Source organism: Tauraco erythrolophus, chromosome 15 (assembly GCF_009769465.1).
Source record: "Tauraco erythrolophus isolate bTauEry1 chromosome 15, bTauEry1.pri, whole genome shotgun sequence".
NCBI lineage: Eukaryota > Metazoa > Chordata > Aves > Musophagiformes > Musophagidae > Tauraco > Tauraco erythrolophus.
This window is the reverse complement of record NC_141479.1, coordinates 1,880,403-1,907,284: the sequence shown is the minus strand read 5'-3', so window position 1 is coordinate 1,907,284 and position 26,882 is coordinate 1,880,403. Positions and strand designations below refer to the sequence as shown.

The following is a 26,882-nucleotide window of genomic DNA, read 5'->3' as shown; positions in this document are numbered from 1 at the left end:
GAAAAGAGCCCGTCTGCAGCGTCTGTCTCATCCCAAACCCCCCCGGGAGGTTGTTCTTCCCTTCCTCTCCTGTTTGTGCTGCCACACTCAAAGCCAGGCGGCTGGTGCTTAACGAGCCACTTCAGAGGGCTTTTTCCTCCTTAAAGCGGGCAGCAGTTCTGCCCACGGGCCCTCCAGAGCAAAACGGATTCAGCTTTGAGGAAATAGGAAAAAAAAAACCTCCGAGGAAGACACAGGTGGGCTTCACTGCTCCTGGAAAAAGGAACGTGTGCCAAGACACCCAGGGGCAGTGACAGCGTCCCTGTCTGAGCCCTTAAAACAGAGATTTCTCTTTTTTTCGGTAACTAGAGGTGCTTTATGAAATGACTTGGCGTTTCTACACCCCGTTCCCTAAGAGACCCAAGGGCTGCCCAGCTCCTCCGGCGCGGGCAGAGGCGGATGGTCCCGGTGGGTTCCCGAAGCGCTGCTGTGCGCTCGGCGTGTCTCCTTACCCGCCTCCTCGTGGCACTGCTCCATGGCAGCCTCCAGGCACAGCCGGCGGGCGCAGAGCCCCGCCGAGCCGCGCCGCTCCGAGATGGCCTCTGTCACCACGGCGTCGATGGACAAGCAGGCAGCGCCGTAGCGTTTGGAGAGGGCGACCGCTGCCGCTGTCTTTCCTAGAGAGAGAGGAAGGCTGCGTGGTGACACCTGCACGAGGCATTTTCAGGGACACGTTCTGGGAAGTCCCCGAACAGGATTTCAAAGTTCCAAGGACAGTCGGAAAGCCAGTGCCCCTTTAGGGGAGACCACGAGCTTGAGCATGGCCAGAGACAATGAGCTCTACACCCAGGTGGATCATCACCACCCCATGGTCAGCTGTGGACTTTGTCCCTTGTGGTGACCTCCGTCTCGTGTCAGGACATTGTTTTGAGCCCCGTCCCACCACCACTCAGCCCGTCCGCTGGCCTGTGCCGGTCAGCGCTATCTCAGGCAACATCTGGGCATGGTTTGGGGGCCAGGATGGGCTGGGGACTGCTCCCACAAGGCAGCAGGTACACTAAGCAATGTGGTACCATGAAGGAATGGGAACATGGCCACCCTGTTTGGGGGACACAAGATGAGCCACAGCACTTGCACCAGCTAGGCGAAGGCCTAGGACCATTTCATGTACCAGCAGAGCTGTGGCTGACCTCCACTGGCTGACCTTCAACTGGTCAACCAAGCACCACGGCCCACCAGGATACGTCTCTCCTGCTTCCCCCCTTCCTTGCAGCCAAGGGCTGCGGCTCACCTACCTGTCAGGGGTGCCCCATGGACGATGACGACGACCCCTCGGCGGTTTAGGGCTGCACGCCCTTCTGCGGAGATGTCAATGCCCAGGTGGCGGGCAACAGCCCTATAGACAGGCCTGTCCTCCAGTTCTCCCATGGCCGTCTTGGTGCTGGCCGTGCTTTGCCGATGCTCTCCTGTACAGAACCAGGCAGAAAGGTCAGCCTCCTGCCTACCTGTGACCCTCATCATCGTCCCCAGCCCCTCAGATCCTGGAAGAAGAGACTCTGCTGAAAACAATGTCACATCTGGGGTCTCCCCATGCCCGTCCTTTAGGCTTGTGGAGATCAGGCTCTGCCCTAGATGCCGGTGAAGGTGCCCGTTTGGAGTATAGTAAATGGGGTGGCAGAAAGAGGAAAGATCGGACATCTGGCAATTCCTAACAGGACTGGGCCAGATCTCCTTCCATGAACTGTCAACATGGTCCTCATGGGAATTTGGTCTTGGGTCCTGCTGAGTTAAGGGGGCGAAAGGCAGAACTGGGCATTTTACACAGCCCCAAGGGTGAGGCTCCATGCAGGGATCAAGCGATTATCCAAAAGCTGGATGCTTGAGGAATATTATACCAGGAGATGTAGCTGGGCTCTGAATTCACCATAACAGCATTTGCAAAGAGCTCCCAGCTCTGCCCATAGGAGGTCACCAAAAGCCACCTCAGTGCTATGGAGGACAGAGCGTGCTGCCCTGCCCAGGAAAGAGAATGGCATCATCCTCATCCCAGCAGCTCCTGGGGGCAAAGGTGCTCATTTGGCAAGGCCGGGGAGAAACCTCCCTGGCCTCTCACTTGTCCCTGCCCCAGACTCCTCTCAGCATCCTACAGACTTCATACAGAGGAGTGGATTCAGCGCCTACAGGAGTGAAGATGGCACCAGGCTGCAGTGAAGTGGTGGACGTGGCACTGAAGTCCTCCACTGAGGTCCTTTTGCTACAACGGATGTAAAATCGATGAAAAGCTTTGGGTTATTACCTGTCTCGTGTCTTTTCCCAACACTTTCCTCCTCCTCTTGTCCCACCTTGACGGACTGACTTTCAGCAACAGAGGAGGGAATGACTGAGCTCTGGGATGAGACGGTGCGAATGATCCCAGCACTGTGTCTTGCTCCTTGATCTGGCTGACACTGGACACCTGCCACGTTAGCTGAGGAGGAAGGACATGGAGAGGGAAGGAGAAGGTCAATATGGCCAACCAACCCGCTCTTTGTCGTTCGCCACTTTGCACGGCCACATGTAAAAGATGGAAAATTCCCCAAGGAGGAAGGCTCCCAAGGCACTGAGAAGCCTGTCCAGGCTGTCTCTGCCCTCAGGGGAATTTTGAGCTTGTGCTTTTGCTGCTGGAAGGAGCAAATATAAAATAGCCAGTGATATCAGATGTGGTCCTGCTGGCTGGAGAAGAACTCATCAATCCTGCTCTTTGTGGTTGAGGGACACAAGGGGACACCCTGGTTATTTCACCAGCCCACGGCAGGCAGGTACGAGCTTGCTTTGGCTGCGCTCAGGGCTGGTAGAGGACGCGTGTTAAAAGCCACAGACTTTCACCCGGGAATTCCTCCATCAAGCTGGGGAACAAGTGGCTACTAAAAGCATGGGCTTTCCATGGAGAACGAGGTCATGGAGAGCTCAGCGTATGTGGGCTGGACTCCCTGCTGTGTCCACACTCAAGACAGTCAATGTCAAACCCTCACCATTGTCCTGGCCTGCTGGTTCCCCAGTCTTGGACTTTGTCTGTTCATCTTGAAGCTTCATCTGGTCCTGGTAATACTCCAACAGCTCTGGGGGCAGCTTCTCACCCGGGGCTCGTGGAGGCAGCAACAAGGTGTTCCGACAATCATACTCTTTCAGCATCCGCAGGATCTGTGCGCACAGGGAAGAAAAACCATGTACGGGATGTGCTTTTTGACCTACATCACGTGAACAGACTCCCCAACCAACCTGTCTTCTCCCTCGTTCCTTCCTCCCAACAACACAGCCTGTCCAAGCCCCTCCACAGCCTGCCAGCAGAGCGGGCTAACCTTGAGGTGCCACCAAGCTTTGCCCTGGGGACTGTCCCCATCTCCCCAGCACAAGCCTGGGAATGCTAGAGCGCTGGGAAGCTACTGGAGCACGCACACGGGGACCAGACCTTCCCTCTCACCTGCTCCTCAGCAAGGTACTGCTGGTCGAACTCCAGCGAGTAAAACTCGATGGGGAACTCGCACGGGTTCTTCACCACCACTGTTCCCTCCGCCCCACGGCTGTACGGCAGCGACGGTCCCAGCTCGAGCACTGGTGGACTGAACTCCAGCTTTGGCTCCAGCCCAAGTCCCGAGACCTGCAGCTGGAGGTGCTGGTTGCTCTGGCGAAAGTTTATCCTCAGTTCACTTTTGTATGACCTCTGAAAAGAGAGAAGCGCAGAAAGCCCCTCCATGAAGTCTCAGTCTCAAATTCAACCCTCAGCCCCAAGGTCAGGGTGTTACTGGCGCCTCTAAGGCGAATGGAAACGGGTGTTTCCTTACAGCAGGGGCCAGAGCATCCACACGTTGGCTCTGAGTAATGGGTGTGAGCCCTGGTGTGAAGTGTAACCGGATGTTTGGGCGTCAGATGGATCTAAAATGGTCCATCAGATGTTCTCACCCAGTCGTGAGAGAGCGCAGCGCTCATGAGAAAGGCCCTCGGGGCTGTGCTGCCCAGAGGCAGCCCTGGCACTGCTGCATCGGGCCAACAGCGGCCACGGGAAGAGGCAGAGGAGCTCTCGCCAGCTAGAAATAAGGGTCCTCTGCTCTGCTCAGCGCTTGGCTCTGCTCACAGCCACACGCCAGGTGGTCACATCGCTGCTACTACGGGCCAGAGCCACCGGGACTGCCGGCAGCACAGCGCTGCAGGTGACTGCCCTGCTGTGCCCACGAAGGCGGCTGGTGGCCGCTTTATCTGCTGGTACCAGCAGCAGGATTAGCCTAGAGTGGCACTGCCAGGGTTAATCCCGCGAGCGTGCAGGCGGCTCTGCACCAGGGTGCTGCAGCCTGCAAATACGCTCACGCAAGGAGGAAGATGAGGAGAAACCAGCAGATTTCCCCCATGTGCCAAGAAGGAGCCACGCAACCCTGCCCTGATGCTCTCTGTGCAAACTCTCCATGGGGATTTCAAAGCCTCTCGCAGAAGAGTGTGCTGCAGGGGAAACTGAGGCACAGTGGGTACAGGGCTTGCAGCAAGCTTCATGAGGAGGTGGAGCTCATCTCCTCCTCCCTGCGCTGGGCTCTCCACACCGCCCGGCCAGACCCCCTGAGGGTGACACCCGCCAATCTCACCTCTTCTGTGGGTGAAAATCTGACTTGGATGTTGCACCGCTGTCCTGGACCGATGGCTCCAGCCGAAGGCAGCACGTGAAAGACACAGGGCTTGGGCTTCAGCTCCTGGAGCTGCTTCCGACGCATGTACGCTGGTAAATGTTTGTCCACCTGAGCAAAAAAAGTAAATTGGGTGAGGTCTCCTTGGTCTGCGAGGACAGACCCTCGGCTCCCACAGTGCTCTGAGACACCGGCACGGCGCTGAGAGCACCCACATCCAAACCAGCCGCAGCCACCATTGGCCTAGAACTGGAGGGAGAACATGTAGGCAGGGCAGGCAGATGGGGAGGCACCATCCTCAGAAGAGGAGGAATGGGTGAAGGTGGCAAAGAAGTGCAGCATCAGCTAATGAACAAGGCCAAGTGAACCAGCCTTGCTCTGTACCCTCAAAACCTTCCTCAAAAGAGCTGAAGCAGCCACAGGGCAGAAACAGCAGGAGAAGCAAAGAACCCAACCAAGAAGTGACGTGTTACGCGTGTCCGGGCTTTACCTTCTTAACAGGCTCATTCACGGTGATGAACCATTCACAAGGGACCTGGTACTGATTGTGGAGCTGGATGGTTTCTTCTTGGCACTGCCCACACTGGACAGTGGAGAACTCCACTCTGTCCCTGGAAAGGCTGAGGGACGGCACAGCCACGTTGGCACGGAGGCGGACGCAGAATGTAGGGCCTCTTGCTACCTAGTGAAGGACAAGGACAGAGCATCCAGCTGAGAACCCAGGCAACATCTGCTGCTGTCCCCAACTTATCACCTGCCCCAAAAAGTGATGCAGGCACAGGGAGGTGAGGGAGCATGCGGTACCTTGATGGGCAGGAGTACATCCACCCCTCCCAGCGGCAGGTTGGCACTCTGCGGGTCGAAGCACACTTCCAATGTCTTTGTCTCACAGTAGAGCAGGTGGTTCACGCGGTCCAGCTCCATGCTGAAACCTTGAACAGATGAAAGTAAAGCAGCTGAGACACACGATCGACATGAACATTAAGGCCATACAGGTGTCCTGGCTGGCAGCTCTGTGAAGGACCCCTTGGCATGCGTGGAGAAGCCTGCCACTCCTTCTCCCTTGGCACTGCACAAAGAGAAAGGGTTTTCACAGCCAGAATCCAAGACCCACATGATAAAAAGGAAACGTAGCGGTTGAGGAGCTCCAGCAATTCCTTCATCAGGCATCCCAGGGAAGGATGCACAGACCTCTCCGGAGGAGAATTTCCTACTAAGACTCCCCCATGCCATGGTGCTCCCTGGAAAATGACTTAGAGGAGACACCTGACCACCCTTCAGACACAGGGAGTCACCATTTGATGGTACTGCAGCCTCACCTCAAGGCCTGTTTCAGAAGCCTGTTTCCATACAACAGAGGACCTCACAGGCTGTTTTCTCAACAAAGGCTCAGCAGAAGTGCTCTGACACCATGAACTTCAAACAAAGCACTTCCAAACCACAGAACCATCCATTGGCAACACAAGCTCGCAGAGTGCACAAAGAAACTCAGGTGATGCTCATGGTAGCCAAGAGCAGAAGATGCTGAGGTGACCAAGGTGATCAGCCCATCTAGCCCCTGCAATGAAGCGTTAGGACAGTCTCAGGCAGGCCAGGTCTCCGGGCACTGCTGGAAGGAGAACTCAGGCTCTACAGCATCAGGCAGAGGGGCCCAAGGAGGAAAAAGCTTTACAAACAAGTTCTCAAAACACTCCCCGTGTCCAGCGGCTTCAGCTAATCTGCCAGAGACAGCTCCCTCAAGCCCGCGTGAAGCCTCCCCAGCACTGGTTACCTGTGTCACGCAGGACCCGTCTGTTGGCGTGGAAGGACACTGGGAGCTGCCCAGTGTTGGTGATCTTCAGGACGTGAGTCCGGATGTCACCAAGAATGACGTGGCCGAAGTCCAGGAGGTACTCAGGCAGCTCAGCTCTGGAAGAAGGAGTGAGGACAGTCCTTAAGCCACCGCCTGGCGACGTTTCCAAGTGGATGGAAGTTGCAAACAAAGTGGCTATTTCTGTATTCACTGCTGTAAAAACTCAACTCAAGCCTGTGAAACCCAAGGCCTGACCACCTGGTAATACGACTTTGGTAAGTCACGGGGAGCGTAGGTCCCAGGTTTTATCAGCTACCCATGAGACCTTCAAATAAAATTAGGTTAAAATGGATACTGGTCACAGCTCCTCTGCTACAGAAATCCACTGCAGGTAAGTCCCCCGGACCTCCGCTGCTCTCCATGAAACTGCTAAGCCTGGTTTACAGCCCAAGCCTGAAATTGCTTCAGGACCTTGTAATAAGCTTTGCCTGCACAGGAAAACCAACACCTACAAGATCCACAGGAAGGTCCTTTTCCAGAGCAATCCCACTCCAGGGAGAACATAAGTGATCTGTTTTGCAGAGCATCTTCTTGCTGAACGGGAGCCTCCCATGCCCGTGCCTCATCACGAAGGAACAAAGGGAAGGACCAAGTTACCTAGGTGAGCCCTGCAGTGCCCCCAGCATCCAAGCCACCCGATTTAGGGTTTGCCAACCCGTGTGATCCCCTGCTCTGTTAGCTTAGTGTGGTCTGTTAGTTGTGTCCCAGTTTTAGCTGGGACCGGGTTAGCTCTTCTTTCTAACAGCCAGAAGAGCCCCGTGTTTTGGTTTCACTCAGAGGCTCGCTCTGAGAAGAATGCTGATAGCAAGTTGATGTTTGTGGTTGGATGTGAGACTCCAAGGACTTTTCAGCATGTTGGAGTGCAGAAGCACGGCGGGATAAGGGGGGAGCATAGCTGGGACAAGGGGGACACGATTCCCCTTGTGATTTGTGGTGGAACTTAAGATTGAGGCCAAACTGGCCAATCAGTATTCCATATCACGCAGCGCCATGCCCAGTATAAAGTGAGGGGCAGCCAGACAGACGGGCTTTTGCGCTTTGGCTCTTTCGCCGCTTTTGCTCTCTTGCGCTCGCTGCGCTGTTGCTCTGTTGTTTTTCTTTCTTTTTTCTCTCTCTCCCAGCACTCCCACTCTCGGAGTACACACACTCTCTCTCTCTCTCTCTCTCTCTCTCTGCCCCTCTCTATCTCGGGGCCTCGCGTTCGTCCGGGATCGCAGCTTTGGGACGAGACGGGCTTCACATACGAGGGGGTGGTGAGCACCTACACTGTGTATTAAATCCTCTGTATTAAATTGTTCTTATCTCAACCCACAGGTTTCCCGTTTCTCCTTTAATTCTCTCCCTCATTCCTGGGGGTGGGGGAGGGGGAGTGACCAGCTGTGGGGGGGGGGTCAGCCTAACCCACGACAAGTTGGAACAAAGACACCAGCTTTGAGTTGCCTCTTTCAGAGCTGGTCAGCAGGGATGGTGTCTGTGCTGTCTGGAAGGGCTGGGTGGTCTGCACCAGACCCCCTCAGCACCTGTGGGGAGCGGAGCACGTCCAAAGCTTGGGGTGGCACTGTGGAAGTGAGGACGCTTGGCCGCTCACAGGGAGCGTGTCAAAGCCATCAGGACCAGACCCCTTCTGAAGTCCCCAGCTATTCCCAGCTCTGCAGACCCAAGCTGCTCTCAGGAGCAGGGGTGCACTGCTGAGCGTTACCCTTGGGGCACCTGGAGACAGGGGACAGGAGTCCCTACTAACTTGAGAAGCTTCTGACAAGCGCACTGGTCAAAAGCAGCATCCTCTGAGGGACCGGAGGCAAGAGCTTTCTGCTGTTCCAGGGCGTGTTCCTCCAGCAGCATCTGCTCCATCTGCATCTGCAGCCCAACGTCCAGCTGAGGAAAAGACAGACAGGGGCTGGTTAGCAAAGGTCCTTCCCAAGGCACAGGCTTGTATCTGAAAGAGGATCCTGCCCTGCTCTTGTTGACAGGGGTGACGGGGTCCTCCTGTCTCGCTGCTCAGTGTCTGTGACACCTCCTGTCCTCTTAGGCAGGACCTTATCTCAAGGAAAATGAACTCCACTGTCTTCGCCTGCCCAGTCACTGTTATAAAAGCTGATCTGGCCAGCCAGCCAGCCAAGCCAGGAACTTTCCAGAGCTCCAAATATTTGCCTGCCCCCAGCCAGTGCCAAAGCAGCTCTCCTGCAAAGGGCACCACGATACAGCTGGTGCCTCTTGGAGATGAGCACTGACAGCACAGCCCCAGGGCGCAGTCAGGCTGCTGATACCGAGCTCTGTAGACCTGCCAGAGCCTGGGCTGTGAGCAACAAACACCCCAGCCATGACCTGCATCTCCATCACAAAGTGCCATAAAGTCAATCACTTGAACATGGTCTTAAGGATCTCTCCCTGGGGAAGTCAGGAAGCTCATGGATCTAAGGGAGGGAGAACTACCAGAGGTGGGCAGCCCTCTGGGCAATGCTGAGTTGATGCACAATCTTGGCCAGATGCGGGCAGGGAGCTCCCAAGTGGCAGCAGGGCACAGGGACAAGTGCCACAGGGGGAGGGTGGCACGTGCCAAACGGGGTAGCAGCCGTTCTCACCAGGGTGCCCGAGTCATCTGTGGGTAGCTCCAGGGCCGGAGGCTCCCCCGGAACAACAGCTTCATCTCTCTGGCTGTCTTTTTCCAGCTTTTCCTGTGCCTTTTTCAGGACCTTCTCGTACTTTTCATTTCCTGAAGAAAGAAAACATCCACAAATTGAAGCGCCAGCCCCATTTAAGCTGGGAAGTCCCACTCCCCCGACGCTGACCTCTCCCAGATAACAACTTCTTGAGCAACCTACGGAAAGTGGATGCTGCTGCTCCTCTCTGAATCCTGATGTTCTCTCCCACCCACCTTCCTCCCCACACAGGAGCATCTCATCCCTTGCAACCCTTGGATTTTGATGCAGATCCAACCCTGCCAAAATCCCTGCCAGCCTGCGTTACAGCTTCCCCAAGGTTTTCTGTCCAGCCTTAGTTTTTCCTGGCCTCCGACGGATACTCTGGCAAGCTCTGCAGGATGGGTCCTGGGGCAAAGCCCACATAGGATCATCTGCTAGAGATTCAGGAAGCAGCCAGAAGGTTGAGCGTTGGTCTGACAGCCCTGAAACCTCCAGGCTTGGTGGAGGCGGCTGTGAGCTTCCCTGGGGGCATATGACACAGTGAGAAAAAACCAGGGGACCTTCCTGGGGAGCAGAGGGGCAGTGCTCACTGCTCACCTGTGATGTCCCTGGGCAGGTCCAACCAGATCCTGGGAAAGCTCCCCTCTCCTTTCAGAAGGATTTCTTCTGGTTCTAAGTGAGCCACTTGGATCTGGAAAGGCTTGCAGAAGACTCCAGGAACTCCTGGCAGGTAATAGATCTTCAGCACTTGCTCCTCGCCAGGTCCAACATAACCCTGCAGAGTGTGGGAGAAGAGAAATGATTCATGACCCCAACCAAGCATCTCCTGCCTGCGTGGTTATACCGAGACTGTGCGAACAGACTCGTGTCAACCTGCCAAAATACACGTTTGGAAATGCTGGAGCACAGACTAGGGCAAGATTCAAGGAAGAAGGTGTTGCTGGGAAGGAAGCCCGGAGAGGAGGTGCCCAGCAGGGCTGTCCAAGCCCTGGGCTGGGCTCACGCCAGCCAGGCCAAGAGCAAATACAAGCAGCCAGGGCAGAGCCGCAGCTCTTCTCAGCTCGCCCTCCGCACGCTGGGCTGGACCCCCGGCTCCCTGCGCCCCTCCTCGCTGCAGGGGGATGGATCCTGCCCCCGGCTCCCCTGAGCCCAAACTCCAACTCCAAACACCGCTGCAGCGAAAGCGAGCCCTGCCAAGCGTCACCGGCGCTGGCAGCCCTCGTCGGTGCCGTTACGGCAACAGCGGCGCGGGCCCAGGCAGAGCCGTGCCTGCGGAAGCTCGCAGGAAGAGGGCATCGGCGTGTCAGCCCTGGCAGGAGCCACGCGTCAAGAAAGGGGAAAGCCACTTGGCTTCCGCTTCCCATGGCAAAAAGGGACACAGGCAGGAACGCTGCTCCGGCTCCAAGACATCCACGCAGGACTGAGAAGCCGGGACGGTGGGATGCTGCCGTCTCCTCTCCGCACTGTCGCAGCCCCGCTCCCCCCCGGCCCCCTCGCTGCCCCACGAAGCTGGTGCAGAGCAGCGAGGCCGAAGGAGCGAGGGAGCGGCACGGGGGCTCTTACAGTTTCTGGCAAAGGGGCTCCATGCCCGAGGCAGAGCCCATTTAAGCCTCGCCTGGCAGGGGACGGGCAGGGTTTGTTACGGACAGGGACAAGGAGTAAATCCCGTCGGATCACACAACCTGGGAAAGGTGACCCTCAGGAGGGCCCTGCGCCGTCGGGCTCCGGTGCCGGCACAACCAGAGCGCCTGGCAGCCAGGGCGCAGAGAGCTGCCGCAGCCCTGGTGCTGCCCGTCGCCGCTGGCTGAACACCAGCAGAGCCACCGCCGGCACAGACCACGAGGACAGTCTGGTAGGACCACGTTTGCTTGACCATCTCTGCCCCCCAGCAGCAATTCCTCACAGCCCTGTCTCTTCTGGCTGCTTTTAGGGTGGTATTTTTGGTGGTTTTTTCCCCCTTTATAACCCTCTCCTGGGCATCCTGACCAAGTGCCAGGGTTAAGGAGGTGCCACCTCCGTACTCACCATGCTGGGCACGACCATGGGCACGCCAGGCAGCGGGCTGCCTGCAGCAGCTGTGCTGGGGCTCAGCACCGCGTAGGTGAAGCCCGCCTTCCCGCTGTTCCGCAGGGTGACCTCTGCTTCGGTGACTTCATTAAAGATCTGAAGAGAGGACAGAGGAAGGGGGTGGTGAAGACACGGGCTTGATGCCGGAACTCTCCTGCTTTTGTTGGGACAAGAACAAACGAACGCACCAGAGGAGAGGAACAGGGACTGCAGAGGAGCTACGGGCACTTGACTCTCCCAGGGAACCCACAGCCACAGGGTACCTCTTAGCCCTCCATAGAATCATGGAATGGTTTGGGTTGGAAGGGACCTCAAAGATTATCTAGTTCCAACCCCCCTGCCATGGGCAGGGACACCTTCCACTACACCAGGTTGCCCAAAGCCTCATCCAACCTGGCCTTGAACACTTCCAGGGATGGGGCAGCCACAACTTCTCTGGGCAACCTGTGCCAGTGCCTCACCACTCTCAGAAGGAAGAATTTCTTCCTTATGCCTGATCTAAATCTCCCCTTTCAGTTTCAAGCCATTGCCCCATGTCCTGTCACTACACTCCCTTGTCCAAAGCCCCTCTCCAGCTTTCTTGTAGCCCCTTTAGGTACTGGAATGCTGCAGGAAGGTCTCCCTGGAGCCTTCTCAAGTCTAGGAACAGATATTTATGGCAGCACACAGAGGGGCAACATCAGTAATAAAGAACTCAAAGAGGACACAAAAGCCCTCTGGGCTTTAAGGGGTCATCTCACAGCCAGCTGATACAAAGGAGGAGGCATCAAGGCACTGCAGAAGAAAAGGCATCTGCTCACAAGTGTTTGCAGAGCTTGCAGCGACAGCAAAAGGGAAGACGGACAGCGCAATGCATCCAGGGCCAACAGCTGGAAACATCTGTGGGGGTTTTAACTGCAAAGTAGTAAAGCAGGGAATATTCCGGGACATTCTCTCCAGCTACAGTGACTGGAAGCCCAAGTTAACTCCATCCCTGGTTTATTTTGCTGAACAATTAAGAGCACTAAAAAAGAGCATCTCCTTGGACCTCAGGCGTTAGGAGTGGATGGATGTCTTGGGGCATGTCCCTCTAGAGATCACCACTGGGACCATTCCTTGAAGAGGAGGAATTCCCAACAGAGATGATCATTAAAGATCAGCTGGGATGTAGGACATATCACTCAAAGGTCGTGCTTCCAAGCCATACAGCTGACAAAACGGCTGGGAAGGGGAGAGAGCTCCAAACCCAGGTGGGCAGCAACCCACCAGTGATGGTTTCAAGGACCTCTGCCAAGAGAAGCGCACGGTACCTGCAGCCCGCAGTCGATCTCGGTGGTGTCGAGGAGGTAGCTGATGAGCGAAGCCTCCCCGCTCAGCACAACCTCGTAGGTCGGGCCTCCCTCCACCCTGCACAGCGCGATGCCGCGGGCGATGATGTTTGTGTGGCCAAAGAAGGTGAAGGTGACCCGCTGGCTCTCGCCCGGCTGCAGCACACCGTGGAGCGGCAGGATGTCAAAAACCTGGAGGTAGAGCAGGAGAGACTGAGATGTCGAGTGTCAAAATCGAGGCAGAAGAAGAGTCATGGCTTGGAGCCAAGGACAGAAACAGCTGGAGGGGCCTCTTCCTTGAACACAGGCAAAATCACCCTAATCTCCTCCTGCATCCATTACACTTTCCAGTAGAGGAACCATGGGAAAAATCTTCTCCCATACTCACTAATTAATGCGTTAATTAATACACTACATTAAAGTATTCTGGGAGGTCTCCTGGCAGCAAGAAATTCTCTCTGCTGCAGAACTGGCCTTGAAAACCACCTTTTAGAGCCTTGAGAAAAACCCGAGACTCGGAGGGCAGAGCCCTCGGAGCGGGGCAAGGGCTCCAGCCCAGCTCACCCGACTCCCAACTTATTGCCCTCTCCCTGGTTGGCACGCTGCTCTCTCTCCAGATGCCGCAGCAAAACCCACTCCCAAAATTTCCATTTCATTAATAACGAGATGAAGAACGGTCTCCTCAGTGCTGCACCGGTAACGTCCTTGATCAGCCCTACGATGTCCTGCGTGGCCTCAACACCGACCGGCTGGTCCAGCAGTGCTGTGTGACGTGCTCGGAGGGGTGTGAGGCCACTGCCAGCAGCACCGAGGGCCACCAACGGGAGTGGGGGCTACGTAACTGCTGGCCACACTGGAAAGGCAGAAGCAAGACAGATTCCCACTTACCTGCTCCACTCCCAAGGTGAGGAGTGATGTCTCTGTGATCTGTGTCCAGTCCTTGATCCCCTCTGGACTATCAGTCTCCACAGCCCCGTCCTGCTCCACAGCCCCGTCGTCCTGCTCCACAGCCCCGTCGTCCTGCTCCACAGCCCCGTCGTCCTGCTCCACAGCCCCGTCGTCCTGCTCCACAGCCCCGTCGTCCTGCTCCACAGCCCCGTCGTCCTGCTCCACAGCCCCGTCGTCCTGCTCCACAGCCCCGTCGTCCTGCTCCACAGCCCCGTCGTCCTGCTCCACAGCCCCGTCGTCCTGCTCCACAACCCCGTCGTCCTGCTCCACAGCCTCGTCGTCCTGCTCCACAGCCTCGTCGTCCTGCTCCACAGCCTCATCGTCCTGCTCCACAGCCTCATCGTCCTGCTCCACAGAGTCATCGTCCTGCTCCACAGAGTCATCGTCCTGCTCCACAGCCTCGGATGGCAGCAGCTGGAAAACAAGCACCATGGGTTGCAGGGAGCTGTATCCTGGTGGTGCCTCTGTAACAGCTTCTGCAACTCTCCAGGTTCCCTAACCACCACCCCCGTGCACTTTAGGGTCCTTCAGGTTTTTATAAATCCCCTTTAGCAGCACCAGAGCTCCTCCTGCTGCCCTCGCTTCTACCTGCAAGTGGGACCAGGGTGGGCAGAGCCCCCAGCAGGCATGCAGAAAGGTAGCTCCTGGGCAGGACGGGCTGTCCCATGGAGAAGCCACCCAGCAGCACCCAGGGAGGAGCTGGGTGAGACCACTCTGCTGCAGGCTCCACCATCTCATCAAGCCAGGAGCACCTGTGATGGGATCTGAGTGCAAGACGTACACAGCTGCGAGACGTACCAAAACCAGGAAAATAAGGACTTAGAAAGTGGTTGGCGCAACTATCCTGTTTCAGATGGTGCTTGGGCTTCATCTCATCAGTGCTGGAGATCTGAGCATCAACACCGGGGCGTCCTTCTCCAACAGCACCTTCCTGAAGAAGGCAGCCGAGACGTTTTTCTGTCTTGCAGCAGCTGAGAGCTGGCGTTTAACCTCAGAGGTGCCATCTTTCAAAAGGAACCTCACTTCTGGGCTGCTGACCCCTTTTTATACACGAGGGCTTTGTCATTGCTCCTGAAGTTCAAGAACACCTGCTTCTTCACTGACGTGAGGAAGAGCTTTGTGCTGTGCCCTTGACTTCGGCAGAATTTGGAAGAATATCTACAGGACATCCTTAGACCTAATCAGGGGCCACATCTCCCCAGTGGATAAAGCACTGGAGAGGGAAGAGTTTTCTCACATTTCAATGCTCTTTTGTCATCTCCACATTCTCAAATCTAGCAAAGCTTTGCCAAGTGTGTATTCCCAAAGATGCCAATCTACATCTTTCCCAGGCCTACGGCCTCCCACCTCCCCAGGGAGGTTACATCAAGGATATTACCTTGATACAGTGACATAAGCAGAAGATGAAACCAGAAGTACCCTTTGAAGCAATTTTGGATCCTACTTAGCCAGGTCCATGTGGTATTTCCCTGGTTGCTTTGTGCATATGTGGCAACAAAATAGGAAATACAGGTGATTTCATGCTCCTATCCAAAAATACTCAGCCACGAGGGAGGCAACGCGGGCAGCAGGAGTACAAGAAAATCTACCTTTTCCTCCAGGGAGTCCTCTGCATCCACTGGCTCTTGGGCAGGATCCTCCACTGCTCCCAGGGCTTCGGCTGGCTCCTCAACGCTCCCGTTCCTGGAGCTGCTCTCTGTAGACACCGTGAGCTCCCACTGGGCTCCCTCCTCCTCCGGTGGTTGAGATTCGATGAAAAATTTAGATGCTGGAGGACTGAACCTGGAAAATAACATAACTTTGGTCATGGACCTGCGGTGGGAAGGAGGGAAGCCTGCAGGATGTGGCGCCTGGGCAGGATGTGGCCCCTGGGCGGGAGCTGGTGATGTGAGCTCAGTGATGGGTCTAATCCAGCAGCTCTGACACCAGGATGGAGCAGGTCAATGCTCAAGGCTGCCCAGGGATGACCTTCCTTGCTGCTGGTATGGCAGCGGTGCCAGCGGCTGGCAACTGGTTACAAGGAGAAATGCAGAGGACAGAGGTGAAGGCCTTGTGGGGAGGTAAAACGCACAGCAGGGAAGGGAAAAAGAGACAAAAACTGTGCAAAAAGGCGAGACCGAGACACAAAGGGGCTGATCCAAAGAGCAACGAGCCGGTACAGACCCACCAGCACCCTCCTGAAAGCACCCACTGCCGCAGACCGTGCCTTCCCCACCCTGAGGGCCAAAGCGAGAAATTCTGCAGCTCTGCTGGATATTTATCCTGAACGTCTTCCCGACCAGCACCCACAGCCGTAGGTCAGCACCAGCAAGCGGCGATGCCGGTGGCTTTCTCCAAGTGTCATCAGGCATGAGCCGTGATGGAGCCCACAGCCTCTGCTCCCTGACCCCGACAGAGCCTGGCACCGCGCCGGGGCTCCCACGGAGCCCACCACGGGACATCCTCGCGCACACAACACGGAAAGACACACTGAACACTCGACAGACTGGAGAGGTGGAGCTGTGTGAACATCATGGGGTTCAACCAGGCCAAGTGCAAGGTCCTGCATGTGTGTTGGGGCAATCCCAAGCACAAGTACAGGCTGGGTGGAGAATGGATGGAGAGCAGCCCTGAGGAGAAGGACTTGGGGTGTTGGTTGAGTAGAAGCTCAACATGAGCTGGCAACGTGCACTGGTGGAATCCCAAATACAGCTGAGGAGCTGGATACTGCCCTTAGAGAAAGAAGGACAAACTAATCCTTGCAGAAGAAACCTTTAAGGTAAGAAAGATGATGAAACATTTGAATTTGGCTCCATATCCACTATCTCACACTGGGTGATTCTGGAGATCCATTCCAACACTGCAGAAAACATCTTGGTGCAAAGGCTTAACTCGGCTTTGAGCTATCAAAGGTCCAAGGGGTGAGGAAAGACCATTCTCCGTCCGTCTCTAACCACTCAAGCCCAGAAGAGGAGTAACCACGAGAGATTTATGGCTCAGCAGTGTCAGAGAAAGGGCATGAGTTGGGCATGTCCAACCACACAGCAACGGCTGGTCCGTGTTGCTTATACCATCGCTCTGCTCGAGGCAGCAGTGACTAAAGAGCAAGGAGGAAAAATTGGGTTGAAACAATTAGAAGAAAAAAAAAAATCTAAGCATGGAGAGTCTTGGCCAGGCAAAGAAACAACAATTTTCTCTCGTGGCCAAGATAAATGTGTGCATCTGACTGGTGCTGGGAGTCTCTGATGATGGGCTCTAGCAAGGTCAGAAGCACGGAGGGTTAAATTCTATCGGTCTCACCTTCATGAGACCTGATGTTTGATTCTCTCCACGTCAGACCGACTTAGTTTCATCTGATAATTTAGAACACCAACAGTGCTTAATGTGGACCAGAAATACTATCTGACATGCTGCTGCCCTTCTGCTGGGCTCTTAATGAGCCATTTGAGGTGTTAATAGCCTGGAGACCATCTCCATTTCCAGCTCTGCCACGGAGGATCACATGCTGTCTGCTGAGGGACCCCGAGAGAGTACGTTACTGCTTAATTAACACGCAGAGCAGCAAAGGGAGCTGTTGTAACGCCCACAGCGCTAACGAGCCGGCAAAGGGGCCATGCCAAAGCCTTCGGAGCAGAGGCTGCTGTCTCCTGCCAGATGCTCAGGACCCTCAACTGCTACCGACTCCGCAGAGTTGGGCGATTCGGCATCGGCTGGAAGAACGAGCACCTGCAGGGTCGGGTCCAGCAAAGCCCATTTAAGTGGAGAGGGGGTAATTAAAAGCTGAAAACCGATTCAAGCATTCACATTGCTAAAAACCTGAATTGGTTTAAAAAAAAAAAAAAAAGAGTAAAGATAAACAGGCAACCGGCCAACGAGTGGCCCCAGAGGAAATCAATCCCACACCGGCTTCGCTGTAATGTGCTTGCTGCTCTGTTACTATGAAATACAGGCATCGTTCTACCACCAAAATTAGATTTTCCCTTTAGGTGCAATTAAACCCTAATCTAACTTACCAGGAGATGACAGGGGCCTCCACGCAGAGCTTACAGCCCTGCTCCCCTGCCCTGCCCACCTGCTGCTGCAGACTTTTCTCTGCACTTTAGGGGCTCTTCTTGAAGGTGACATCCATCAAGAAGGACCACACCGCAGACTTGTCGCTGCTCGGTCAGACCCAGCTGGGAACGGGCCACCCCAGCACCCAGGTCTTCTCCTCCAAACCCTCCTCACAGCAATAGCTAATTTCCAGTTCCCAATAGGTCGTCTCCTCTGAACCAGATCCCAATTCCCTAAACAGAAGTGTTTATCGATGATTTCTGTTATTTGTAAGAGCAGCCCTTCGATGCACAGTGGGTAACTTGGCTCGGTTTCCCAGGGCATTACGGAAAAACCATTCGCTGCCCTAATTCAAACTGCCCAGACGAGACTTTTGCTCTACACGGAGAGGCCACCGAGGGAAGAACGGCGACACGTGCTGAGAGATGTGCTCCAGCACGACGGCAAGATTGCTCTTGGGCTTGGAAACCACAGGCCAGCGCTGGACGGCCCTGTTCCCCGGGGATGCTCCGACAACTGCTCCCACCAACACCCACGGCTGCACCCAGAGCCACGGCACAACCTGCCCTTTTGCTGTAAAACACTGAACAGGTTCCATGAGGGCAACAGTTTGACAGATGAAAACTCACTCCACCCAGGTGGTGCTTGCTTCAGGCCATGAAGGTCTGAGAAAGCAGCTCTCCATGCCAGCTTTCCTTCCCAGGTGAACCAGTGCAGAAGCTACAGCAAAACAGCAGCAAGAGACTGGGACAGCAGCGCATCGCGCTGGTGGCAGCGCCCGTGGGGGTTCTTAGCATGAGGTGACAACAAATAGGGTTGGCAGGGAAGGAAGAGAGGTCACGTTATATATCTGCTTGTCCAAGTGCCCAGGCATGCCTTTTTAGGCCGAGATTAAGCAGGATTCTAGGTCATGGGCTATACAAAAAGCATTGGTAGGATCCCTCAGCCCCAGTTGGCTGGAGAACATTATCTCCTTCCCAGCGTCGAACTGGTGGACACCACCTATTCCCTGAGCGTCTACCTTGATCACAGCTGGTAGGTGTTATTTCACAAGGAAAAGTCAAAAGCAAATTTGTTAGATGGCAGGCAAACAGCCACGGTCTTTGCAAAGCACAAACAGGACACCAGGCAGAGCAGTTTCGAGGAGAGGGCAAAGGTGCACGTACCTCATCTGGCTCCCGTGGCTGTCCGTCAAAAAGAACCACTGGTATTGCACGACAAGTGGGCTGCAGTTGGTGATCTCCACATAACGCTTAACCTCTGTGTCATTCAAGACACAGCCGAAGTCCAGGGCCGTGGTCTGGATACGGAGATTTGGAAAAAAGACTTCCCCTCGAACGGTGACCTGCTCCTCGTGAGGGTGTTCAAGAAACCGTATCTTCAGAATCTTCTCCACTACCCGGGTGTTCAAATCCTTCTCATAAGCTGGGTTGAATCTGATGGAGAGACGAAGTTCCTCCCCTATCTCCAGCTTGATGGGCTGCAAGAAGATGAAAAGTATTAACCACCGGCGTGATGAAGTCCCAAGGTCTGATGGCATAAAACACAGAAATGTTCAAAGTGTGACCCCAACGTGGGCTTCTCAGTTCATCCTTCGATTTCTCTACAGCGTGTGCCTGGCTGCAAGCACCACACCACTCTTGTCTGGGACTGTCTCAGGCTCACATCTCTGTGCTCTGCATCAATGCAAGAGGGAAATAACTGAATTCTGGACCCACCAAAGCTGTATGTTAAGTACACAACCAAACCAGCTCTCTGGCAAGCCAGGGCCTTCTGCCCTGACTCTAGAGGAGCCCCTTTATCCTACACTCAACACAAGCACGACAGCATTGCACCCTCACCCTTGCAGGGGCTGGTCGCCGGCACGGCGCGGAAGCGGTGGCCATGCCTACACCACCACGTGTTTAGCAGAGTCCGTATCCAACACCTTCCACTAACAACGGGGCAAGTCCAGGCTCCTCAGCCTTCCCGAAGGCAGAGCTGCCCTCAAAGAGAGAGCTCTTGAGGTTATCTGAGGAGGGCTGCTGGAGAGCTGGGATGGCTTCCAAGAGACACCTTTACTACATGGCTTGCGCAGACCTAGTTCCCTGCTCTCTTCTCCTCATGTCTGAGCCAGGACGTATCTCCCCAATCCAGATGATGCTGTGTTTCCTTCAGTAGCTCGTTTCAAATCTGGTTCAGTTCAGGCCAGTCTACCACTGACTCTGAAGAACAAACTCCTCTGCTGGAGGGCCTCCCAACAGAAATGCACCACCACAGCCCTCCCTCTTCAAACCCCACTGGCAGGAAGGTCCCCGGCTGCTCACCTGAACATCGGCAGGGAGGGGCTGCTGGTCCACATCGCACACTGAGAAGGGCTGCTCCGTGGTCAGCATGACGCTGACGGGCAGGGAGGAGAGGTTTCTTAAAGACAGAGGCTTGTACTGAGGCGTTAGGTCATCGTTGGGTTGCTACAGAAACAGAAGACAAGGGAAAAAAATAACCTGAAGCAGCCGCGGACCTCCTCCTCTTCCTGATGCACTTCAAATTTTCCAGCTCCAAAAGAGTAGACATCTCCATTTACTACTGTTATTAGTTTGTACCCTTCTAGAAGGGTTTTCCCTATCAGATGCTTTGCATGTTTAAAAACTACCCCACCCCCGAAGGGACAGGGAAACAGTCTCACGTGGAGATGAAGGAACAGGACTCTGAGAAGAGGCAGCTTCTTGAACGCTGTCAAAACCAGAAAAACAACCCCCATCGTTTGTCTCCAGTTTTGTATCCCCCATCGATTGTCTCCAGTTTTGTATCCTCTCTTGGACAGAAAGGTTTCCACAGAACAGTGTGGGCTGGAAGGGACCTTCAAGACCATCCAGTTCCAACCCCCCTGCCACGGGCAGGGACACCTTCCCCTGGATCAGGTTGCTCAAAGCCCCATCCAACCTGGCCTTGAACAATTCCAGGGATGGGGCAGACACAGGCATTTCTTACAACCCTATTGGCTCCAGTAGCCTCATAAAAAGCAGGGAGGGTGGTCAGAGGAGAAAAGCGAGCAGGATTCAGCCCGTAGAGGAGAGCCTGCAGTAGCTCAAGGTTGGCTTTGAACATGCACATACAGCCAGCGAGAAACCTCCACACTCTGGCTGCGACGTGTCTCCTCCTGCACCTGCTACAGTGCCAAGGTGTCTGCAGCCTCAGAGCTAAGCTCAGTCTGAGCTATTTCTTTCTGGTTTTCCACTGCTCTGGGCTTCCTGCACGGTTTATAGAAACCAGACAGCGTCTGGGAAACTAGTTCTGGGTGTATCGATATCAAACAGCCACAGTGTCGCAGCGCTCGATAAATCAGAGCGCGTGGCATCAAGGAGAGCGCAGGCAGACACCAGGGGTGGCTGGAAAGCTTCTAATTAAACCTGAACTGCCTGTGCACAGGATTTCGTGCTTCTCTGGGTGCCTGGGAACTGGAGGAAAGACCTGGAAACACAGAAACTAACTAATGAAATAGCTTCTCTTTTCAGACACCTCGCGGGAGAGGGGAAAATGATGCAGGAGTCGGGACCCAGAGACCAAAGGGCACCTGCTTTGCGTTGGCGTTATCAGCGCTGCGGCTGAAGGACGTCTGTGGGCCCTTTGCAGGAGGTGAGGCTTGGGGAAAGGCAAAGAGCTGGCATCCATCCCACCAGCAGAGAAAGCAGAGAGATGAGAGAAAAGAGCTCTTCCTCATCAGCGTGAGGAGCTGACAGCAATCTCAGTTTCTTTCGGCTTCCCTACAGGATCCATGTCCAGGCTTCACCGTGCCTTGGAGGATCCTCGAAAACCTCCCTTCATTCTGAGTACAGGAGCTGGTGTCTCTCTAGAAGTGGCCACAAACCCCCTCGGTGGATCAGCTGTAACCTCAATTTCACTTTGGTGAAACTAAAAACCAGTCCCACCTCTAAAGACATCCTCACTGCCTTTACAAAGCGCCCCAGGAAGGGTGAGGAGGGGGTTTGGCATCGCTCAGCTGCGGCCACCCGCTCCCCCACCCGCAGCCCCCGCGCACGCGGCGGCCGTGCAAAGCCCACGCTGTTCTCCTGGGTCCCACATAGCCCACCCTGTGCCCTCGGCTCAGCAGCCCCCTTCTGTCTCCATATCAAGAAGGGCAGAACGGAGCTGCTGAGCCTGTCCCCAGCCCCAGAGGAGCCAAATAACGGTCTCAGCGTTAACAAAAACAACCTTGGTCCTGCTCAAACCAATAGCCAAAGCCCCACGGACTCGGAGAAGCTGTTTAACTCCAGGATGCAACCCAGAGACTCACCTTCTCTACCCGGAATGTCATTTCTCTGGAGGATACGTGCAGAACGGGAGCCACGAACTCGCACACGACATCCAGCTGCGTTATCTGCGTCTTCCCCGACTTGTTTTCCACGACGGCGTAACACAGCAGCCGCTCCTTCACCACCTGCGTGCGAGAGTCATGTGTCAGCCAGGACACACACTCTGTTTCCTGGCCACCAGCCATGGACCACGCTCCTGCCATCGAGCTACGGTCACCGGTCTCCTCGGTAGCCCCCTTCTCTTTTTACGCTGCATCTCCTTCATCACGCACTCAAACATCCCTCATATTGCTCCATACAAACGATTATTGCTTTGATGAGCCCCACGCTCAGCGTGACGCTTACAGAAAGCTGTAGGAACTGATTAAAAAAAAAAAACTTTCTATATTAAGGGCAACAGGTGATAGAAGGGCCAATGCCAGCAAACCCTCCCTTGGGAGCTCAGTGGAAAGAATCCACAGGAATAACCCGAAGAGCCAACCTGCCTTCAGGTAAAGGAGATCACATTCCTAGGGTGCACGGTGCCCTCCTAGAGCTGCTTTTAAAAGGAATCTCCCTGGGAGAGAGATGGCCTGCCTTTCACATGAAAACCCTCTGCTTAAGCTGGATGCTCTTACACTCAAGCCTTTTTCCTGATTTCTCCTGGTTTCACTTCCCCAAATTCCTCCCTTTGTTCCTCACTCTTCCCTCTGGTGCAACACCACAACCCAACACCTCCTCGGAGCCTACAGCCTTCACAACCACCTGTGCTGCACGTGCGATGCAGGCAGTTGGGCTTCTGACCAACCTGAAGAGTATGAAGTTCTGAAGACCCAAGGAAGGTGGAAAGGCCACTCCCAGGGTCTTGGCTTTGACTGCAGGAGCCAGGTAGCCACAGCTGTGCTCACAGATGCCCTTTCAGCTTGCCAGGCAAGACCCTGAGCAAGGGTCTGGTACCTTCCTTTCTGGTCCCTTTTTCTCCTTTTCAGCAAAACCTCTGGGCTCGGAACTGCACAGGGACAGTGCCATTGCAGTCAACTAGGTGACTAATCCAAGTCTTCTTCAAGCCACCACTGAGGCAACCGTTTGAAACAACTTTCCAAACAGTAATATCTGCAGGAGCTTAATGCAGATTTCTTTCACATTTGCTTGAACATCTGTGCCCAGTGGTCCTGGAGCCAGGGAATGCACACCAGGGTCAGCTGGCAGCTTCTCTGCAGAGCTGGATTTCCCCTGGCGAGAAGGGTCCAGGGAGGAGAGCACCCAGTGACCCTGCTGAAACCTCCCTCTCCGAGCTGCCATCCAAGGGTGCTGCAAGACCTGGCTGCCCTTGGCACAGCGGGGCTGGCTGCGAGACCGGGGCGAGCTCTTATGGAAACATTGACAGAAGCCACGCTGCCAATTGTAACGATCCCTGGGAACAGCTCCCCGTGGGGAGAAGGTCACTCTGGTCGTTAGAGCTGACACATTGCGTTCGTTTTTCTCCTCCAGGACTCGGGGCTAGACGAGCCCTCTGCCCGGGTTTGTCTACAGAGAAAAAATAGTGCTGCTCCCAGCCACTCCCTCCCCTTCACAGGTGTTCTGCTTTACTCGCTGCTTCCCCCAGATATAGAATCATAGAATGGTTTTATATATATATATATACACACACACACCCCCCCCTTGCATGTTTTAATGTACTTTCTGCCTGTGCTCCCAGTCTAAGCATAACTTGCTTTCTCTGCCCTTCCTTTCTGCCGCAGCACACGACACCCCGTAACCTGCCGTTTGCCCCCGAAGCAGCAACACCTCCTCCAGCCCATATTTTGGGAACAGCAAGTTGGGTTTACAGTAGCTATAGAAACACGAAAGCCTGAGCAACTGATGGTGGCCAGCAGGAACAGCAACTGGTGCTGCCATGGTAACTTGTGGCATTAAAACAGCTTCCTGAAAGCACTTGCTTATCTTCCCAGGCAAATGTCAAGGGGCTGCAGAAGTCCCAGCGGAGCTGATCCGATGGGAAAGACTCAGCCCTCACGGGGGATCTCACCTGGCAAGTGCTGGAGAAGCCTTCCAGCATCACCTCCACAGTCTGGCCTGGCGTCAGCTCCATCCTTGAAGGCTGGAGCTTAAACACGGAGCAGGGGGGCTTGGGGACCTGGCAGGAATCCTTGCTCTTGACGTTATTGACGGGGAGGAGACGACCACGCCGGTGAAACACGCCGAAACCTCCTCTTGTCCAATACAGCTGATGCGTGCGTCGTCCTTTGTTTGTCATTTTGAAGGAGTAACAGCAGGGATTCAGGCTAGAAGAGAAGCAGAGACGAAAAAAATCATGGGAGCTCCCATTTCCCAGCAGTCATCCAGTTTCAGCATCCCGACAGCGTTACCAGACCACCCGCTCAGCAATAAAACCACCCCCGAAAAGGCTGACCCAGCTCAAAGCTACAGCAAAGGGGCAACTGAGTCTGGCTTGAGTTGGTCACCACCCAGCAGCTGGTCTCTGTGTACGGGAAGGAAAAGCTTCATGAAGAACATCATCTCCACCCCTGCAAACAGAGCATCACCAGCCTCTGGTGCTTAATACTCGGAGGGTTTTCCAAGGTGCTTCCTGCAGGTCTCGCTGCATCAGAGGCTGAGCTGGCCTGGCCTGGCCGCAGCTGGGCAGAGGAACACGTTCCCTGCTGTCCCACCTCCTCCTTGGGAGCTCCTGCCTCAGCTGGCCTCCTCTGAAGATGCTATTTGGGAGCTGCAAGGTATATAGACTCTTCTGGTGACCTGGGCACCACATGCCTCGCTGGGGGCTCCCCTGCCCTGACACTCACGTTATCCCCCCTGTGTCCCCCCATCCCTTAGGGAGCAGCCAAACCTCATTGCTCCAACCAAACCTCATCGCTCCAACATATCACCCTGTGCCGGAACGGTGTGGCTGGTGTGTGTTTTTGGAAGACAGGTGCACTGATGGTCATAAAGTGTTTCTGAAGGAATCCCTGTGGCTTGGAGCCAGGACCTTGAGCACTGAAGGACTACAGCACAACTCCTCCTTGCTGAGCCCACGGGAGAAGCGGGAGCTGAAAGACACCCTACCTGAACTGGGGCCCCAAGTCGAGCTCCGGAGGAAGGGGTTTGTCCATGACGATCGTGGTGCCGACGCCGACAGCCCGGACAGTGACGACGTCGGAATGGCTGTTTTCTATGGACACCTTCACTGCATCCCTGAACTCCGCGGTGTCATCCAGGTTCGCTGTGACAATCACAGACACCTCGGTCTGGGGAGGGATGACTCCTTGACTGGGTTCAATCCTCCAGCGTGAGCTCTTGCCAGCCTGTAAGACAAGCCAAACACTAACTTAGGGTGGGAACCACGGACCCTGGTTCCTTGTGGAGCACAGGAAAAGGAAGGACTAAAGATATGAGGATAAAAAAACCATAAAGGCTTCATTTCCCTAAATCTAAGCTACAGTGTCTGCAAACAGCAACTCTGCAGGAGCTTATACAACCTGTATCTTACCCTACTTTAACAGACTCACTTCCTTAACCCAGTTTTGCCCAACCCAGGGGATGTTCATCCCCAGGAGAAGGTTATTCCCCCTCCAGTCTCTCCACTGGAGTGCGTGCCCAGGGAAGCTCCTTCAACTCTCCCAGCTCCCCGACAACGATGGCCGGGTTTGCACAAAGGCTCAAGGGCAGAAGCAGCCAGCGCTGCTCAAATCCCACCGCGGCGGCCACCGGGCCGGGGGATACTGCTGAGGGCCTGAAGAATAACTCTGCAAAACTGCTTGATCAAAACCAACACCAAGTTCTTCTTTCCTAAGAGTTCGGCCGTGCCTCTCCACAGCCCCTGAGGGGCGGAAGCGCTCGGCTCCCACCGACCATCAGCTGCAGCGCGGTGCCCCACCGCCCCTGGCTTTGGGAAACTCAGCTGTAAATGTTGACAGCAGGGCAGGAAAGAAACAAGCAGAAAGAAAACTGCAAGACATGCTCTGTGGGCATGGCCCGGGCTTCCCAAGCACTCTCCTCCTCTGGTTTCTCATAGACCTTCTACAGATGGGGCAACAAGGGTGCTGGACCCCCAGCCCATCTAAAACCACGTTCTCAGGGAGCAAGCTTGCAGCAGACAAAGGCACCCAATGCTCCCTGCAGCACGAAATTACTGGGATGTAGATGTACGGCTTCGAAGCGTCCACCACAGCGTTAGCGGTACATGCACCACAGTTCCGGGCTGTGTTTGGGACAACAGGCACTACTCACCCCAAACACCACAGTACCGTAAAAGAGGAGGGATTTTTTCTTTTTTAAACAGAATGTGCTTGGAGGCCTGACATGATCCAAGCAAGTGCTTGATCCAGGTGAAGTTAGCTCGAGCTTCCATCCGTCAAGTCAGCAGCACCGAGCTCTAACAGGACACCAGCCAGCCCAAGGGAGAAGAGCACCAAAAAGCCAAGCAGCACTTCAGAACCATTTTAAATAACTCCCCAAAACAACCTCTGCCAACCATGAGGATAAGACCAGCTGGAGGCCGGGGAAGCAATGACTTGCTGAGCATTCAGGGTGCTGGCAGCGTGCGTAGGTGCCCCAGCAGGTGACCACATCTGCACGGAGAGCAGGTCAGGTCTGCAGGCCTGCATCCCAGGACGGGACATGCCAAAGGCATCACAATTATTCCAGGCACTGGCAAAATGAATAAACTCAGCTCCATTTAATTTGTCCTCTAGAGCTGCAAGAGAAAGTCTTAAAAAAAGCCAGATAAGAATGAGGTGGAGGAAGGCAGTCGGCCAAGGCTAAACACCAGGGCATGGCTTCTCCAGCAGGACCAGGCTCAGCTTTTTTCACTCCTACATCTTCCACATCCATTATCACCTACAGTCTGTTCCCCATTCTTCCGGTTTGGGACCTCACACTCCGTTAGGAAACATTCTTACGTTCCCTTTGAGGTCTGGCTGGTTATCATTTTGTTTTCTGCACCCCTGACGCTCCTTGGTTGCAGAGAAGCAACGCTCAAAAGCCAGGCTGAACTCAGGGTGTCCAGCTAGACCAGAAGATAACAAAGCACAACTTGTTGGCAGAGCTCCACCTGCCTACCCAGAGAGACCACAGTCACTGAACCTCCCGAAATCATCAAAAACTCAGCACCAAATGCATTTTCTCCTCCAAGG

At 54.9% G+C, this 26,882-nt stretch overlaps 1 protein-coding gene across 1 annotated transcript in view; it reads right to left on the bottom strand.

Moving 5' to 3' along the window:
* The window catches only part of HYDIN (HYDIN axonemal central pair apparatus protein), a 104,423-nt gene that overhangs the window by 11,365 nt on the left and 66,176 nt on the right, over positions 1-26,882 (bottom strand). The window contains exons 19-39 of the mRNA XM_086621241.1: positions 24,814-25,052; positions 23,777-24,032; positions 21,750-21,893; positions 19,783-19,926; positions 18,643-18,956; positions 15,034-15,226; positions 13,385-13,858; positions 12,479-12,688; positions 11,148-11,285; positions 9,720-9,897; positions 9,063-9,193; positions 8,222-8,355; positions 6,400-6,536; positions 5,433-5,560; positions 5,119-5,310; positions 4,590-4,739; positions 3,440-3,679; positions 2,991-3,159; positions 2,276-2,446; positions 1,275-1,445; positions 492-656 (exon numbers count right to left, since the gene is read on the bottom strand). Of these exons, the coding sequence (XP_086477367.1) occupies positions 492-656; positions 1,275-1,445; positions 2,276-2,446; positions 2,991-3,159; positions 3,440-3,679; positions 4,590-4,739; positions 5,119-5,310; positions 5,433-5,560; positions 6,400-6,536; positions 8,222-8,355; positions 9,063-9,193; positions 9,720-9,897; positions 11,148-11,285; positions 12,479-12,688; positions 13,385-13,858; positions 15,034-15,226; positions 18,643-18,956; positions 19,783-19,926; positions 21,750-21,893; positions 23,777-24,032; positions 24,814-25,052 (4,078 nt within the window). The remainder of the gene's footprint in view (positions 1-491; positions 657-1,274; positions 1,446-2,275; positions 2,447-2,990; positions 3,160-3,439; positions 3,680-4,589; positions 4,740-5,118; positions 5,311-5,432; positions 5,561-6,399; positions 6,537-8,221; positions 8,356-9,062; positions 9,194-9,719; positions 9,898-11,147; positions 11,286-12,478; positions 12,689-13,384; positions 13,859-15,033; positions 15,227-18,642; positions 18,957-19,782; positions 19,927-21,749; positions 21,894-23,776; positions 24,033-24,813; positions 25,053-26,882) is intronic.